General features: G+C 44.6%; 1 protein-coding gene across 27 annotated transcripts in view; it reads right to left on the minus strand.

Annotated features, from left to right (window-relative positions):
• Positions 1–1,797: 1,797 nt before the first annotated feature.
• The window catches only part of MEGF11 (multiple EGF like domains 11), a 384,198-nt gene continuing 366,966 nt past the window's right edge, over positions 1,798–19,029 (minus strand). For 2 of the 27 annotated variants that reach the window (XM_021100245.2, XM_021100244.2), the window contains 6 exons: positions 17,958–18,076; positions 15,600–15,666; positions 14,593–14,694; positions 12,057–12,113; positions 5,220–5,426; positions 1,798–4,604 (listed from right to left, as the gene is read on the minus strand). In XM_021100245.2, coding sequence (XP_020955904.2) covers positions 4,444–4,604; positions 5,220–5,426; positions 12,057–12,113; positions 14,593–14,694; positions 15,600–15,666; positions 17,958–18,076 — 713 coding nt within the window. In that variant the 3' untranslated portion in view covers positions 1,798–4,443. Of the gene's footprint in view, positions 4,605–4,997; positions 5,427–11,701; positions 11,841–12,056; positions 12,114–14,592; positions 14,695–15,599; positions 15,667–17,957; positions 18,077–19,029 lie in introns of those variants that run through there. The other 25 variants (XM_084978595.1, XM_084978586.1, XR_014816993.1 and 22 more) reach the window with 20 other exon arrangements.

Consider the following 19,029-nt stretch of genomic DNA (forward strand, 5'->3'; position numbering starts at 1 on the left):
ATTAAGCACAGAATCGATAGGTCCTGGCATAGATGCCATGTATATTGGTTGTTAGCTATTTTGTTATCAGTACCAGTGATGATAGGGAAAATTAATAGCTAACAGATTGCTTTTCTGTGTCAGTGGAACTTGACCTTGCCCCAAACCACAAAACCTCAGATCCTGTTATCCCTATCCTAATGAATAAACATACTGCTTTTAGACTCATTCCGAAGGCTCTTACCCAAAGCTCTGGTGGGCTATCTGCTGGGGTTTGGGAGGTCGAAACTGGAAAGAGGAGGTAATCTGACATCTGTCACTGCAGATCAGAGATTTCACCTTCTGTGGATTTGAATTGGACCATTGTTTAGAATCTTTTTAGCTCTGGAAGTCAGGAAAGAAAATGTATAAATACCACTCCACTGATTATCAGGACCCTCCATTTATCTCTGCCTCTTTGTATTCACTACATTGTAAGATCCACAAGGGTAGGGAAAGTGCTTTGTTCCTACTTACCTTCTTGATATTTGTCCCTCCTACAATCCCATGTTGGAACAGTAAGAACCATCCAAAAGAGCATGGGGGTTCATTCTAGTTAAGCATTGGGGGGAGGCTATAGTCTGAGAATTACCACTCAGATTAAACATTTTTAAAATAAAAATTGTTACATAAAATTACTATATATAATATGTAATAATTATTATACACAAATATAAATAATAGTATAATGAATCCATCCATCCCTTCTTAGAAAGATTTTCTGTCTTCTGTTGCTGTGAAGATTAATTGGCCTCTTCTGTCTTCCTTCTGGCTGGATGAATGACTAATGGTATCATTCTTGAGTCTTCTGTATTGAGAGTACAACTTGCAGTAATGCAGTGTACAACACGCAGCATTTGGTTATCGTATATGGTATTGGGTAGTCTGAGCCTTGTAAGTCATAATCGTACACTGTTACTCTCAGTAAATACCTTTTTTAGCCTTATAACTGTTGTGTTTGTCTTTCACTCAGATTTTAAAGCCCCAGCCTTTCAGAATTATCTGCTAGTAAGATCTTTTGTGAGGGAGTCTTAATCTCTAACTAGCAAAACTGTATTAGTCTTGGTTAAACATTTTATTAAATGGAATTAGTGTTTGAGTGTCACTGTAAGCCTTGTGAACTGATAAGTTGAAAGGTTTTAGTTTGACTTTAAGTATGAGGATTATACATAAAACTTTGAACTTAGGGAGGGAGGAATTTTTAACTAACCCATTGAATTCACAGGTTTTTTAGCATCTATTCTATTACAAAATTACTTCTGCTGGGTCTTTACCAGTTAGGTCACAAAGATATGTTTTAAAAAGCCCTAAAACAGATGCACCAAGAGTACTGTAGTGGGTGAAAACTTCTACTAGCGGACAGAGCTATTCATTGCACTTATGCAAATTAGGTGGCCTTTACACTTGCCTTTATTCAGTTCCATAGACGTACCTTTGTGTCTCTGGAGCTGAGCACAAGTTGTAATGGTTGTCTTTGGGTCCGGTTCTTTGTGAAAGCAAAGAAATTCTCTATTTGAGTATACTGATGTATCTGAGATTTTTCAATTATTTTTGGACAAGAGCAAGAATATTGGTCCCATTCATTACTTTAAAGGAAGAGGTTCTCATTATAAATTTGATAGAACCTTTTCACTTTATTTTAATCTATTGGGAGGGATAATTTTTCATTTTTCTGGCTGTCAAAAGTGACCAAACTAGGTTAGTTCTACCTTTAAACCTAAGGTGTAGATTATAGACACATTTTCAGTTTGCAACACAACAGTAGGCATTCTTGTTAAATTAGTTTGAGAAATTCATTTTATTTTGTACAAGGAATGATCCCTCTGCACAGTGAACAAATATATTACAAATCTGAGTTGCTTAAAAAAGTATTGCCATTTCATAGTTGCACTTACGCTATTGTACAATTGTGTATTCCTTATTCATTTGAGTTGTATGTACATCACTTTGAGTGAAAACTTAATTTCTGTAAAAATAATTGAACAGATCTTTCCAAGTTGCCAATAAAATGCACAGTGCACATGTTTAGGTTGACCATAGACCTGTTTGTGTCAGTGCTAAACAGAAGTTCCTGATAGTTGCTCTGTTAGATTGAAATGTCTTTTACCAGTAACTCTTAGATATGTGAAGGCAGCCATTGTCACACTAGATTAATCACACTCTCTGCCTTCCCCTTCTCCACTGTGTTGCCTGATCTGAGCTGTATTACATTTCATTAGAAATCATAGAATGCTAGAGTTGAAGGGTTGTTAACCCTCTCTGCCTCTTCCTTTTTTTTTTTTTTTTTTTTTTTTTTTTATTACACATGGGGAAAAAAGGAATCCAGAGAGGGCAAGTAACACTCAAACCTCTTGACCCATCAGTTCCATCGTGCCACCTCTTGCTGAATTTTGTCCAGAAGATAGTTGGCAAAAAAAGAGGTGAAACTTGAGTGATGCTGCTATTTGTAGTTTGCCAGGCAGCAGTTACCGTACATGCAGGGTAAGGGAAGAAGATAAAATCTGGAAGTGAGACGAAGTTTCTCCTGCTGATCTGACTTCACCATGCTTCTTGATCCTTACTTGACGAAGTGAGCACTTGCTGTCCTGAAATACTGAGGTAAGTCTCTTATCTATATTTCTTTCTACATAGGTATGAGAAATATTCACTTGGGCCTATGAAGTAGTTTTCTAATATTTATATTTTAATAAGGCTTTTTGGGAAAGTAAATTTGCTATTGCTGATCACTTGTTCCCATGCACACATGCAGCATTCATGTAAGTATTATATTTTAACAATAAAATTTGCTTAAGCCTTGAGTGAATCGGGAGAGGGAGGATTTACTCATTTATTTATTTTCTCATTTTTGCTGGCTATTGCCCTAACTAATGGGTTCCATGGCAGACTTCCAATGTGTACCAAGGGCTTCAAAACTCCCACACTTCCTGTAGCAGCTGTTCCAGCTTTGCAGTCATTTACAGTCATTTAGTTCCTCTTCTGTATACCTTTTTGGAAGTATTTTTTACTGGCTAGACTGTTACTCAGAGAATGGAGTGGTATATGGGGTAGTCATTAGTTTCCCTGGTTTGCCCTTTTGATCTTTAATTCTTCTGAGGAGGCCCTCTTGAGGGCTTGAGAGTGGCTCCATTTTAACTAATCTGAGCCCCTTGGCTTATATTCATTTGTAGTGGAAGATGTAGATACATCTGAATACTGGTTATTTGGAGATTAGCTCCTTGTAATACATTTTTGTCCATCTCAGTAGGTGGTGGTCAGAAGGTAGAAATATTTCATTTACTTATATGCTAAGTTTTTACATCATGTTACAGCAATTGATTACCATCCATTCTTTCTTTGATCATTTCATTTAGTGCCATCAAAAAGCATATGTACTTTACACAACTTAAACTTCCTATATCCACTTTTGTCTACTTTGCACTACACTTTTAGGCTTCATACTACATCAAGCTCAAGACTTATGAAGAAATGCTTGAAAGCAAGTACTCTTCTGAGTCAAGGAATGCCAACCAAATAAATTTGGGAGGCCAAAGAATGTTTTTAGGAATATTGAATTCATAACAGTCTGTGACTGCTTGCTTAAGCATCATCCCAGAGTTCTCTTTCACATGGAATGACTCAGGTGTTGGATGGACTAAGGAGATATGACAAGGCCAGGACTGACTTGCAATGTTTTTAAACTTTGAATTGGCAAGATCTGGTAAAGCCAGGCTAAAAATCTTTCTTTTAGACTGCAAGAGGCTGCTGTACTTTGGAAACTGTTTTTCCTCCTACTACCAGGGGCAGAAGAGGGAAATTTAGTTTGTATTTATTAAAGTCTTATTTAAAAAAATTGAAGTTGTCAGTGTTAGACTATATCCTAAACTCTGTAATCCTGGCTGTTATAATTTGATTGACCTGGCATATATGTACAGGTACTTTAGGATTGATATTGGCACAGTTTGTGTCCATCTACTAATTGTCTTAAGAAATGAAACATGTTGATGGTAACAGGAACCAAAAGAACATATGTATTTCAGATGTTTTAAAATAATCCTGTCTCTTCCCCAGTCCCCATTACCCCTAGGAAAGTTTGGTAAAACCTATGCTACATGCTTTCTAAGCATCAATTTCAGATGATTTTAACTTATAAATACATACAAGCTGATGTTGATGAGTAGCTATATCTTAAATATTTTAAAAGACTCATATACTCCAGGGCATTTGGGGTTGGGGGGTGGGTGAGTAGTAGAATTTGCCTTTGTGAAGGACCTTTTGAACAATTACTCCAGTCCCTTTTGCAAGCTCTTCTTTAGTTCCAGGTGAACATTATGACTAACACGCAGCTGGAGTCAGTCTGGACCATTATTTCAAGTCAAAGGATTGTCTTCTTTCAGAGAGTCAGAGAATATTCAGCAGAGTACATAGCAAGAGAGAGGCTTCTCCCTCTTAAGACTGCTTGTCCTGGGAGGGCCCATTGGTAGGGCTCTGTCTTACTGGGAGGAGGTCATAATGACCAGGAATATGGCTGTTCCTAGGTAGGTCGTATGGATTCTGGATATAGCTGGAGTTACAACCACGGCCTTCTTGGACCACACTGACTGTGGGCTCTAAGGAATATAGTGAAAAATGAGTTCAGAGAACAGATTAGCTTTGGTTGCCTTGTTGTGGAGAACACAGTTCTACTTAACTTGGTGGGATGAGAAGCCGGGGATTTATAAATCTATGACAAATGCATGAGGTTTAGGACTGAGTCTTAAGGGATGGAGAACCGAAGTGAGCATGCTGTCAGTCCCAAACTCTGGTCAAAACTTAAGGACTTAGAATATCCTAAAAATAGGGGAGATGGTTTAAACTGGGAGAAAGTAGAAGGTGATTTAGAAATTTGCAAACATCTATTCTGATTGTTTTCTTTTTTAAACAGGAATTTGTATCAACAATCAGTTGGAGTGTATGTGTTTGTGTACTGACTCCCTACCCCCCATATTTCTGCTTCATAGTAGTTTTAGTGTTTTTTTTTTTTTTTTTTTTTAAGCAGAGTTGGCACAAAAATTTTATTTCCTGTAGGAGAGAGGAGGGCAGTCCGGGGAAAGACAGTTCACTTTGGATTCCTTAAAAAGCAACAACAGAAGGAGGTATTTTCAAGACAGGGGGAGGGCTTGTTTTTACTTTAAATGCTGTACTAGTGCCCTGATTTTACTAAGTTACTTATTTGAGACACCTACCAACTTCATATATATTTTTATTAGATGTTGACAAGGATGGCACATCTGTGTATGGAGACCCCCTGTGCACAGGCGATTTCATTTCTACATAGCTGCTTTCTGGAAGCTTGCAGGTGAGGATAGGTGGGTCCTTAATTGTGGCGTAAGGGTTTTCACTGCTATTCAAAGAACAAGTGCTAGAACTGCACACGGATTCTTTCATGTAATCTGCAAGGCAAGAGAGATTTCTTAGGACAAGCAAAGAGACATAAGACTTAATTTAAATACCAAAAGCAGACTGCAGTCAAATCTATGTTCTTTCAGGATCCTGAACTTGTAAAGCCTGTGATAATCCAAAGTTCACTTATTGAATGTATTGAGGAGTGCTTTCCTAGGTAAACAGCGTTCTCTTTCTAAATAAACTTAGGATTTTTTTTGGGGGGGGGGGTGGATGGAAACATTTTTGTTTTAGTAGTCAGGGATAGCATCAGAAAGATTAATTCAAGATATTCAAAATAAGCTTTCATATGTTATTTAATTTTTACAAAATCCTGCAAGGATAGGTGGTTGTTTGCATTTTATAGGATGATGGCCCAGAGAGATTAAATGACTTGGCTAAGGTCATACAGCTCATGAGTGGTGTGCCAGGACTTGAATCCATGCCCCGAGACTCATTGGCCTGTGTGTTCTCTGTGATATCATTCTTTTTCTGAATTCTTTTTGATGACTAAGCTTAGGCTCAGAAGTAAGTGTGTAAGTTGGCACAAGTGTCAGCAATTTGGCAACCTTTAGGCAGCAAACTGGTGATATCCCTGCTCTTGAGAAGCTTATGATCAGAGAGAGGGCTGGCTGAAGTGTAAAGGGGGTGTAAAAAAGCACTTTAGTTTTGAGACAACTTTGGAAAGTTCCTGTTTTCTAGCAAGCCTACAGTATATCCTCTGGGGTCACTTACTCATGAATGCTAACTGGACTCTATTTTAGTATCTTTCTCTGACACTAGGAGAGCTCATGCTGCTTCTCCTGCCCCGTGTCTCAGGTGCATCATCCCCAAGACTTCAGGGTATGTTGATGTATAAAAGGATGCAAGGTAGTTTCCAACAAAGAAGGAAAGTAACTGTAGCTCATGGAGGAAGAAGATTCTCTTTGTGACTGGGAGTCAGAAGGAAAGGGGAACCCCCTTTCTTCACCCTCTGCCATTTTCCCTTTTGGGGGAAGATTACTGCCTCCTATAGATCATTTCAAATGATGCAGGACTTGGCCAGAAAAATCAGGAGACTCTAATCTGGCAGCTCTAGCCCTCATCCTTCTGTGAGGTTCTGCCAGCCAAGGGGATCTAGAAATAAGCACTGAGTTGCAGGGGCTAAGAAGCCTACATTTCTATAAGGGGTAACAGATGGTGAGATTTCTATATTTCTCAGCCCTAAATTTCTGTAAGTGCTAGCAAATGGTAAATTTCTTGGATGATCTTTCACTAGAACCACCACAAATTACATTTGGGGCTGCTATTTATCTATGCTTTCTACCTCCAACTTGTGGAACTAGTGCAAATGTAAAAAAGAGAAAGTGGTAAAGTAATTCAAGGGGTGACTAGATGTACCTTGGTCCAGTGAGAGCAGAACACTCCATGAGACTGAAGTAATTGAAATTTGTGCCACCACAGTAGGCTTTTCTCCCATAACAGGCAACTGGTTGGGAGGGGATTTACTTTTTTGTTAGTATAGGGTTAGGTTTGTTTCATCAGGTAACATATCCTCAATCTTGTACACAAAGTACATTCACCCATTAGTTCCTTCACCTGTAGGCGGAACAGTTACTATTCTCCCTCCCCCTTTACTGCTTATGAGGAAATTGAGGTTTGAATAGGGAAGTGACTTCCCCAGGTCACACTGCTCATCAGTATTAGGGCAAGCTTCAGAATCAGGCTCAGAACACTTTGGATCATATCTTAGCCCACAATAGAGATGTGGGCCTTGGGTCCTGTCTTAGACTGTGGCCTCTCTAGCATAGAACCTTAGAGAAGAAGAGAAAACATTCTTGCTAGACAATGAACAGTCCCAGCCAGCCCCAGCAAGGACTAAAAGGAGGCTGGATTGGCCCAGCTGCTGGTGAGGCTCTCATGAGGGAAAACATGGCAGTGGATCCAGGGCCATGATCTGCCCGAGCCACATGAAACTGCCTCTAGTATTTTGTTTCTTAGTACAAGGGAGTGGGGGTAAGTGGAGGAGTCCTAGTTGGCCCATTGGTCCCGCTCTGGGTCCTCTTAAACTTAGCAGTGAAGTAGGAAGGCAGTATGATTCAGCTGCTCCTGTGGAAGCTGAGGATTACTAGTACTGCTTAAAGAAGGGCTATCTCCTGAGTGGAAAGTCCTAAACCTCACCCCTCCTCCCCACGCAGGCACATCCCCTTACTTTGACTGGCAGCTGCATATTTTCTAAAATTTGAGGAATAGCAGTAGCTTACTTTGTAGCACGTATAGCTGGTCTTTACTCATTCTGGTTAGATCATTTGACACTTGTTCCATCAGTACGGGGGGGGGGGGAAGGGGGGCTGGGCAGGAAAGACTAGTATTACAACCTTAGAAATGAGGAAACTAAAGCCCATAAAGTTTGCATAATGTTAGTAAGTAGTGAAGTTAGGACCCAGCCCTTGCCTTCTCTGATACCTAGTCAGGGTGTTTTCTCTCACATCTTGTTACCTGGAACTCCTGTTTTGTATCCTAAATGCAACAGCTTCACTACCTTTTATCTGTGGGGCCAAGTCCTGCAAAGAAAGGTCTAAGCTTTTCGTGGACATCCAATGACCGATTATTATGGCAGTGGGAGAGACTTGAAGCTCTAGCTCAATGCCTAACAGAGCCTCAGCCAACAGTAGTGCCCTGCTTATTTCCATGAGAATAATCAGGGCTGGCTGCTTTCAAGTTTGGAGACATAAATTGTTTTCTCTGCAGCAGGGGATGCACCTAAATGGATAAAAAGAGAAGTTAGGGTTTGCAGGAGTAAGGTTTGTCTCAGGGAGAAGCTGTATCATCCATAAAGGGGCCAGAGGTAAAGACAAAGGATGTAGAAGACAGAGGGAGAGAGTGAGAGAGAGAGAGAGAGAGAGAGAGAGAGAGAGAGAGAGAGAGAGAGAGAGAGAGAGAGAGAAAGAGAGAGAGAGAGTGTGTGTGTGTGTTAAGGTGGTGGTGGTGGAAGAGTATTGAACTATGGAATGATCTGAATTCTATTTCTGAGAACTGGAGGGAGGGGAAGGGCAAGGCCAGCTGGAAAAGTATACTTCAGGAAGCTGCTTTTCTCCAGCTGAGTCATCCACCTGCCTGCCCTGAGGGAGGGTGGGGTAAGGGGAAGAATAACCAGCTGCTCTAAGACACTTCCTCATCTTTTTATAGCCCCATCTCTATACCAGTCTCTGTACTTCAGGGCATGTTGCAGAGAAAGGGGAAGCATCAACCAAGGCTACTCAAGCTCTGGGGAGTCACTCCTCCAAGCCTGTAATTAGCATCAAGGCTGAAGGTTTGGCTCTATAATGTCCTGTCATTGTTTCTCATATAGTTCTTACCTCCCCCAAATCCCATACAGCCATATAATATCAGAGGCAGAAGGAGCCTTTACAATGAGCTAATTGAAGCATCTTCATAAATTCTCATCCTTCTTTTGATTGAGAGAGAAGGATCAGGGGAGAGGAAAGGGGAGATGGCAGGGTCAGAAGGAGAACCACATTGGCCGAGAAAAATTTTCAGGATGTCACTGGGCTCCTGACTCCTTCTAAGATATGCTTACTGCAAGAAGAGACTTGGAGGTTAGATTAGCAAGGAGCATACAGGTGGAGAAAGTGGCAGCGACAGTGGGATCCAGGGTTTCAGGTGATCGTGAGTAGTGGGGAGGAGTTCTTCTAGAGCACTTGGAAAAACAATGAGAGTTGACGTGAGGCGGTCTGTTTTAGAATCATTGTGCTGAGGAGGGAAAGGAAAGATGGAAAGGTGTTTAGAGGCAAAATAGGGGTAGCACGGCCGTCTGGTTTTACACAACCTCCAGGATGATAGTGGTGGAGGGCTTCAGTAAGAGGGGAAAGAGGGAGAATTGACTGCATTAGATTAAGACTTAGAATGTCAGAGCTGGAAAGGGCCTTTGTTAGAGCGCTCATACAATCCTGTCCTATTAGAGGAAGAAACCAAGACTCAGCAAACAACACTGTGATCTAGGTCAGTGCCCCACAGCAAGAACCAGGACTAGAACTCAAATCTTTACACTCCCAGGCCAGAGCTCTTTCCTGCTGAGTACAGAGAACAATAAGACTTTTTTTTTTTTTTTTTTTTTTTTTGCTATTTCTTGGGCCACTCCCGTGGCATATGGAGGTACCCAGGCTAGGGGTCTAATCGGAGCTGTAGCCACCGGCCTACGCCAGAGCCACAGCAACGCGGGATCCGAGCCGCGTCTGCAACCTACACCACAGCTCACGGCAACGCCGGATCGTTAACCCACTGAGCAAGGGCAGGGATGGAACCCGCAACCTCATGGTTCCTAGTCGGATTCGTTAACCACTGTGCCACGACGGGAACTCCGAGAGCACTAAGACTCTTAATGCTTAGTGGTTATGATTTGGTTTGGCCTAGTAGTTACAAGAAGTAATTCCATTCCTGGTACAAACTAGGTTATTAAATGTTTATATTTCGGAAGTTCTGCCAGTTACGGGGTTTATTCCATGTCTTTGACAAGTGTTTCTGTAAACTTCTTAACTGTGATGTTCCATTTTCCTTTTTTGTCCTGATGTGTTGGTCCCTAACACCTGCTGGTACATTTGCCAATAGGCCCTCTTTTCTTTATAACTTAAAGGGGGATTTATAGCCAGAGTGGTGAAATGAAATCTGACTGCTAGCCTGCTAGGCCTCCCCTGTACTCAGACGCTCAGCTGTATGATCTCCCAAAACAGGAATGAATGACACCAAGGCTGAGACACTGCTGGGTCCTTAGCTTTCTTTTATAGTTACGGCTGCAAGTCTGAAAGTAGCTACTCTAATCACAACACTCAGGACAACAAAATGCATAGGGAAGTTGTGTGCTCATGTATGGAGGTGTCTGGGCCTGTCGGAGCTTATTCAAGATTGCGTCATGTGTATTCTGAGAACTAGAAAGGGCTTAGAGATGTTTCTGTCCAATCCCCACACCTCTTTGAGAAAGAAACTGAGGTCCCAGGTCACAGTGATAAAACAGTAGAGTTGTCTTTTCTGTTGTTTAGTCTCATCTACACTAATGGTGCTTGCCTTTATTTGGATGGTTTCAGAGAAAATGAACCAAAAAAAATTGCCAGAATGATGCTCTCAAGAGCGCTGCCTCCTTTGGGTGGCCAGGGGAGCCTGTGGGTTGACCTCCTGTCCTCAGATCATTCTCTTGGGTGATGCACGTCCTGACAGGTACTTAATGGAGACTTGTCCTTTCTGCTCTGTTGTTCAGAACACAATTTTTACTACTACCCACCCCTAGCTCACCCCACTTCTAATAACAATCCCAGCAAGGGATGGGATTCCTGTAGATGACTAGTTCTCTTTGGTTAAGATATGGTTGTGTCTTGGGTATATCTAAAGCTAAGTTTGAAAGACTAGTAATCTGGGAAATTTGTCAGTCTAGATCAGTAATTTCTAAGTGTTAGCTGGGTGATGTGCTACATAAGGATACTCTGAGGCTCTTGTCAGAAAAGGTCCCACTTTAGATTTACTGCATCAGAATCCAACATGTGAGCAGCTGTATTTTGTTTTTTGTTGTTGTTTTGGCCGTGCCCGTGGCATGCAGAAATTCCCTGGCCAGGGCTTGAACCTGTGCCACTGCACTCTCTGACCTGAGATATAGCAGTAACAATGTTGGATTTTTAACCTACTAGGCCACTGGGGAACTCTTGAACATCTGTATCTTTAACAAGCTTTCCAGATGATTCCAGTGCACAGCTAGATGTAGGCCATCCACTGGGATTGTTGCTGCAGGTCAAACCTCTTTAAATTTGACTGAATCTTTTTAAAATAGACCTCAGAGACAAAAGAACAGTTCTATTACATTAATACCCTTTATAATATGCAAAAATACTTCTCATCTGTGATTTTATAAGATACTCAGGATAACCCTATTAGACTGTAGGACAAGCATACTTGTCCCAACCTTGCAGATAAGGAAACTGGGCCTTGGAAAGGTTGGTCATAGTTAATAAGTGACATAATTTCAAAGCCACTTACTTCACACATTCTGTCATTTAAACCTAGGTCCCATGCCTAGGGTAGGACCTGACCTTTCATCTTTGGCTTTACCTGTATACTTCCTAGAAGGATGACCTGATTTGCAGTTCCCACGTGTTGAAGGATTAGTCCTGGCATTCCTGCTCTCTGGGGCAGAGATCTCGTGAGGGTAAGAGTGCTTGCTGTACAATATTAACACTGGTTATCAGTTTCATTCCTTGTGCCCCAGAAAGCCGGCAGGTGCAGGGTGGCATTCCTCGCCAGTGCAATGACAAGAGGCCTCTGGGGCAGGTAGATTGACTTTATTTCAGATTTTATAATCAATTTAACTCATACTAATTGGTTGGATAATGACATTCTACATTTCCGAAGACATTTAGTTGGCATCTATAAAAAACCCACAAGCGTTTGCTAAGCAGGTGCAACTGAAATCAAAAGATGAAATGATTATTATTATGATTGCTCTTCCTGGGCAGAGCTACCCAGCAGCCCCAGGTCCTGTGGTCTTTAACTTTTTGGGGGAGGGTGGGGCGTGGGGGAGATGCACAGTTTGTCTCTGGTAGAATTCCTGGCCATTTCAGATCTGCACTCCTTATCTTGTTAAGCCCTTTGTAATGGGACGTCAAGATTGGATACTCTACCTTTGAAGCCTTTGTCCATAATGTATGTGTTCTGACGTCTATCCATTCCACAAGCTCCTGTGTAAAAATGGTAAAAGAAAAGGAAAATATGGGGGTGAATGAGGTTTAATTAGACGTCATGTGTTCTTTATTTTTTCTTTTTTTCCTCTTTCTCCCCTGTCCAGAAAATAAATAGTTCTTTACTGCTAGAAAATCATTCTGGGTTTAATCTACTCTAAAGCATCTTGACCATACAGTAATTCTTTAAAAGCTCCTAAGCAGCAATAATGAGCTACACCCCCGCCCCCAGGCATATTTAGCATTACTGCTCTTTAACCTTCACTCTGAGAGGAATGTCTTCCAGGAGGTAATCAAAGGCAGTTCTCATGCCACCTACAGTCACTGTAGGTGAAGTTCCAAGCTCCAAACTAGAGGATAAGGAATGAATCAGAACCAGTTCTTGGCTTGTGGGAAGGGTGTATGACATTCCCAATCCTAGTTCTCTTGGACTGTGGAGTGTGGTTGAAGACTGTTTCTCACCTTGTAGCGTGCGTCTTACTTCTCCCTTTCTGGATCCAAAGTTCAATTGAAGAGAACCAGAGGGAGGTGGACAGGTAGCTGAGGTACTTGATTAGTCATCTCTCCAGGATGTATAGTCATTCTCATTTGCACATAATTGAGAGTTGTCTTTGAACAGTATTACCAGTGTTTTTCAATCCCAAGGATTTCTTTTTTCCCTTTTGGCTGTCACAGTTTATCCTAGGCTCCCACAATGCATAGTCCTGAGCCCCAGCCAGAGGCAGGAAGGGCATAAAGCTTCAGGGACCAAGCTCCAAAAAGAAACTGTCTGGTATTTTTAGTTTGGGACAGTAATGACTTGGGCTCACAGTCAAGGCCTTTTTTTTTTTTTTCTTTCTTTCTTTCCCAGCTTTTAACCAAAGATGCACTATCATAAGGCAAGGCATGCAGCAAGTGCTTACTAAATACAGTTTGACTCCACTTGACTCCTCCTAGTTTCTGACACTGAAGACCAACCTGTGGCTGTTTAGATACCTCCCCCTACCTCTTCCATATAGAGTTTTCTAGTTGAATTTGCTGGAGTCTATTCCTCTCTCGCTGTCTTCCACACATCAGTGAGTAATAGAGCAGAGCTAGATGGTTCAAGTCTTTTTCAAGTTTGCCAGTCTTCTAAAGGGCCTCTAGGTACCTGCGCCCTTCAGAAACATGACTGTGGCAGTCTGTATCCCTGGCATTATTTCAGCACTTTGTACTAGACAAGGGCTTCCTTTACCCTCCCCAAGGGAGGAAGACTAGACTGTTCACTTTTAACCTTTTTATAGAGCAGGAAACAGTCACAGGAGGGCAGCGACTCATCTGAGACCACACCAACAAGTGAAAAGTTGAGATGCGACTAGAGCACCGATGTCCTCCAGTATTCTCTCCCATTGACCACCAGCCTGCCTAGGTTTAAGTCAAAAGTTGACAGCATGTGGTGGCTCTGGCCACACTAGTTGAAGAGTGAGAGCTGAGCTGAGAGGATGCTCCCAGTGGAAAGAGGTACAGGTGGTGTGTGTGTGGGGGGGGGGGGGTTGTAATTGGTGGACTTGTTGACTGTCGTGGGCACTGCCTACAGCGCTCCCAGCCAGGAACACAGCTTCCTGGGTATGAGCCCACAGTTTTTGCAGCCCATGCCTGTTTTAACAGGTAGATGAATTCAGAACCTTCACTATAATTAGTGCTATTGGCCCTAAAGACCTGCAGGGGTTGGTAGAGTTGCATTTCATGTGAGCTCTAGAAACCAGCTAGAGCCTCAACTCAGGCCCAGGTTGTCCAGTGTGCCCTTTACAGGTAGGGGGGCTTACTTTGTTGGGAGGCCAGATTCTCTGTTCATTCATTGCACTCAAAAAAACCTATGGCACCTACTCTTGTAATTCCTACCCATCATCCTCCCATTAGCAGGACTGACTTTCCAAGTCTTGTTTTTGCATCTTTCCCAAGCTACCAGGTTTGAGCCTACTAAATGCTCACAGTGGATGTTGGTGATACATCCTGCCTCAGCCTCTCTAGATCCCTGCTCAACAACTGTACCCTATGATCTGGGAGAGCTTGGTCTGGGGTCTCTCTCTGGGAGACACTGGTCTTTTCGGCTAGAGAGCCAACTGTCTGTCATCCACATCCACTGGTGCAAAGAATGCCAAAGATGTTCCAAGTTATTTCTCAATAGCCATGGGTTGTATTCTGTGGCCTATAGGGAGTACAGTTATGTTGTGTCCTCTTTACCTAATACCAGTTGCAGGTTTGTCCATATCCATTGACAGTGATAGGAGGAGAAAGGAGTGGTTTTGGGTGGGGATGGATCCAGACAGGTTTCCTTCTTTAGACAGGGAATTGGACTTGTAGATTAATTAGGTTGGAGAGAGGTGGGTTTAAACAGGGAGAGTTCTGGGACCATGGGGGTGAGTCAGGGGATAGGAATGGGGGTTAGGGTAGGTGCTGGTCTGGTCAGATAAGACAACCTCAGGGGCCCCGGGGTAGAGGGTGGGGCTGGGAGTCTAACCTGGTGAGTGTAGCTCAGCGGGGTGGCTGAGGTGTCTAAGTTCAATGTAGAAGTCCTCGGGCGGGTACCTGGCCTCCAGGGCACTGATCTGGAAATGGGAGTCTAGTGAGAGGAATGACAGGGAGGAGCCATTATTCCCAGGGCCCTGGTATGATGGGGGGGTGGGGGCAGGGGGTGCAGAATACAGGGGGTGGGGCAGGCTGGAAGGAATTAGGGCTTTTATGTGTAGCATCCAAAGGAGCTAGAGCCATCAGGGCTGGGTGAGGGGGTTCACTAGAGCTAAGGCTATTGGCCTTTCTACCCCTCACTCCCCAACCCACATAGGAATTGGTGCCTGCTATGACACTGGGGCAGAGAGAAGAAGCCCTTGGAAGGGGCACCTTGGTAGGGCTGGCTCAGGCAGGGGTCCCTTTCCCAGATGGTGAGCGCATCTTTTGCCTCTGTCTAGAATCCCCACGTCTGGGCCCTAGCTCTCGCCTTTGTGGTTCCTGGGTCATAGCCACCCTCTCCCTATCCCCTAATATAAGAATGAAAGGAGACCTTGGCTTCGTTTGCTTATGAGAACTGATATAGGGGCTTGGGTTTCTTATCCCCACACCCCTTCTCCCTGGGGGAAACCATGCTTAACATTTCTGTACTGGAGTTCCTGTCATGGCGCAGTGGAAACAAATCCAACTAGGAACTGTGAGGTTGCGGGTTCAACCCCTGGCCTCACTCAGTGGGTTAAGGATCCGGCGTTGCCCTGCGCTGTGAGCTGTGGTGTAGGTCGCAGACACGGCTTGGATCTGGTGTTGCTGTGGCTGTGGTGTAGGCTGGCGGCTACAGCTCCCATAAGACCCCTAGTCTGGGAACCTCCATATGCTGTGGGTACAGCCCTAAAAAGCAAAAAAAAAAAAAAAAAGATTTATGTACTAACTTTCCCCTGCACCTGGAATAGGGCCCCTGTGAATATGGGAGGAGAAGAGGGTGGGACTTTGGCAGGGGACCAGACTCAAACCACTACTGACCTAACACGTTCACATAGCTGTAGGGGGTCCAGCCTGCCATGTCTCTGTCAAGGGACTTGTTACTGAGCTGTTTGGAGAGTACGAGAGCAAGTTAATACCTAGCGCCTCTGAGATGCCCCAGCCCAGCTTTTGCCCTTGCCCACCCTTGTGCACTCACCCTGTGATGACCCTGACCCACATAGGTCCTAGATGGTTGAGGAAAAGGGAGAGCTAGGTATTCCATGATAGGTTTCTATGGTGTGGTGGAGGCCAGTGGGAGCAGAACACATACCCTGTCTAAGCTGTCGGGCTAAAACTGTTGGGTTCCCAGGACCTTGAGACAAAGGGGAGCAGAGGCAGGGCCTCTCAAGAACCAAGAACTGGCTAGGCTAAGCTAGCTCTGATGGGGGAAGCAGGTCAGCTGGCTGGGGCTGAGCTGCAGGAGAGAGTGTGCCTGCAGTGTCTCAGCTGCAGTGTGAGGCCATCTCCAGCAGGGAGCAATGTGCTAAGGCTGGCTGTAACATCACTGTCACCTCTGCCATCCGGGCTGAGTGAGTTTCCCTTTCGTTTGACCAAGGGAAAGCTTCAGAGTAGGATACCCTTATGGTGCAAGCTTTCCTCTTCCTGCGTTCTCATAGGCTGAGGCAAAGATGGTTGTCCTCATTTCTCAGGTGGGGACCTAAGTCCTGCTTGTGGGCCCTGCTCATTGTCACACACAGGGTCAGTGACAGAGCTGGGTCTACAACTCAGATCTCAGCTCCCAGACCCATTTCTTTTACATGTCATCACAGTTGCCTACCTCTGCTATAAATGTCCTATCTGCTGGGCTGAGGGGTCCTTGACCACACAAAACCACTCTAGACCCCTGGGGTGAAGTGAGCCAGAGGGTCACCAAGTGGACTACTCTGTAATAATTACTCCAGCCCCTTGTTGAGTGAAAGAGGGCAGCTGGTGCTTCCCTGTTAGAATGAGACTAAGGATGACTTGGCACAAGGGACTTGGCTTCTCATCCCTGGCATCCTTTGTGGCCTTGATAATGTGGCTGTAGTTAATCAAGGACCTCCTATTTGGAAACTTCTAGATTCCTGTCCCTCAGCTCAGATAAGCCTAAAGCTGTGAAGCTGGATATGGGACTGATGGCCACGGACTTTGCAGATCAACCTCAAAGTACCCTTATGTACAGCACTTGCATTCCATAGGAAAACTGAGGAGGAGAGCCCCTGAAGAATGGCCTTGGGGCTGAATAGTATCTGTGTTATTGTTATTAGGGGGTTCAGGGTGCACTGCCACCAGCTTTGTGGTGGCAGGTGTGATCTGTGGACTGGTGGATGTTTTCTCTGGGGCAGGTGGGGAGAAAGGATTCCTAGAGCTGTGAGGCAGAGGCCTGGAGGATTAAAACTGTGCTCCTGTCCATGTTTCTGGCCTAGGATGGATGTTAGAGGAAGCCAGGAATCCTAGGATTGTCCTACCCCCCACCCCCAATGGTCCTGCCATCCTGTGTGTGCACACGCACATGCAGATGCACATGCTTAGGTGGGTGTCAGCAGGTGTGCGGCAAGAACCTGTCAACCTCGTGGTCTTTAGGACTGTTCTTATTTCTGAACCTTTTGCTCTGCCTGTTATGGGTCCTGGCACACCAGGGGGGGCTCGCTACGCATGTGTGCTTGTCCAAGGGCCTCTGACTGTGAGAGATGTCCTGCTATCAGCCAGCGTTACGCTGGGAGCTGTGAAGGAAGGCCCTGTCCAGGGGTGGTGCACACCTGACCTTGAAGGCTTATAGGACTCACTGTTAATGGGAACACTGGCTGTGGCTGATGTTTGGTTTTCATGTCCTTTGTGTTAATTATGATGGCAACAGATGGTGGTGGGTGTGTACTGGTAACAAGTAGTACATCCAGATATAAGGATATCAGGTGGTACCTGAGCAATAGTAGTTACTTCATAATGTTCTGGTTGCACACATGGTGTTGGTAACATACTTAAGTGGTTGGTGGTATAGTATTTTAACATGTGGCAGAAGTGGTGGCATGGTTATGTGTGACAAGAAGGCTATGCATGATTACGTGATGATCACATGACTTGGTACCCATTGGTTACAACAGGTTATGGGGTATACATTATACTGAGTGATGCTGTGGTTGATTACATGTGATAGTGTACTGGTTACCTGGCACTTGTTGGCTCCATGTAACCTACTGGCTTCCTGGTACATGCTTCACAGAGTGTTTACATGGGCTCACTGGGCTATGTTTACTGTACTGGCAGTTGGTTCCACCTAGACCTTGGGTGGGGTAGTGGTGGTGCAGTTTCTTCCTGGGCAGAGGTGATGACTCATTGGGAAAACAGTGGATGGGGGCTGGGGAGTCAGGGGCCCGGTACCTTGGTGGGGCTGTTCCTGTCCAGAGTGCTGACCTGGCTGGTGGCAGGCCCCCCGCACGCCAGTGCTTGGTAGCTGGAATTGGAAAAGCACTGGGCGTGGCTGCTACTTTGAGACAAATCTGGGAAGAGAACAAGGTGCCACATACCATCATACCCCTGCTCCTGGCATGAGACACCCCTGAAACTAATGCTTGGGCTGGGCTGCCTTGAGAGTGCTCTGTGGAAGACGGCCAAGTCCCCCATCCCCCGAGCTTCCTGGCATCTACTACTCCCCTGGAAATCTGTAGTCCCTGATTTGCCCCTTTCCTTGTGGTGGCCCTCCTTGCAGCATGCAGGATGCAGGTTAGACTTTCCAGTGTGGAGGGTGGTACCAGCATGCGAAGTATTAGTTTGGCAGCCTGAGATGTCCTTAAGTCACCACATAGGGCTGAGCTGACCCTTCCCTGCCTCCCCTAGGGTCAGATCCCAGAAGTGAGGGTATAGAGAGAACCTCTACCCCTGGCCTCAGCCCTGCCCTCCTGCAGATTCTAGGACCTCCACACTGGGCTGGGGAATTCCAGTGGAATGCCATGGGAAAACCTGGCCAGCCTTGCTTATTAGTCATAGAAAAAAAAATCCCCAAATCTTCTCTGTAAGCTTTGGGATTTCATCAGAGGATATCTGCTTTGGCTGAAACCCAGGGAGGCATGCAGGCCAGGAGCTCTCTGAAGGCAGGGTCTGCACCTGGGCTGCTTCTGTCTATCCTGCAGCGCCTAGCACAGGGCTGGCCAAATGGTAGGCCACACCTAGCAGGAATGCACTGACGTGATCTTGGTTTTCTAAGTCCAAGGTGCAGGAGGCTGCAAGGTAGTGGAGAGCAGTGGAGTTAGCTGGAGAGAGCTCTATCATCCTTGTGCTCACCCAGACAGGCCCACCCTCCTGGGGTTCAGGCCTGTGGGCAATTTCAGAGCATTCTGACCTCTTATGTTTATCTGTTCAATGGAATATGAAGCAAAAAGCTGTTTTTGTTTTTTTGCTATTCCTACAGCATGTGGAAGTTCCCAGGCCAGGGATCGAACCTGAGCCACAGCAC

Source organism: Sus scrofa, chromosome 1, assembly GCF_054392235.1.
Source record: "Sus scrofa isolate SSC_HxYL_T2T_F1_AM1 chromosome 1, Sscrofa_HxYL_maternal_Yorkshire_Landrace_v2.0, whole genome shotgun sequence".
Lineage (NCBI taxonomy): Eukaryota > Metazoa > Chordata > Mammalia > Artiodactyla > Suidae > Sus > Sus scrofa.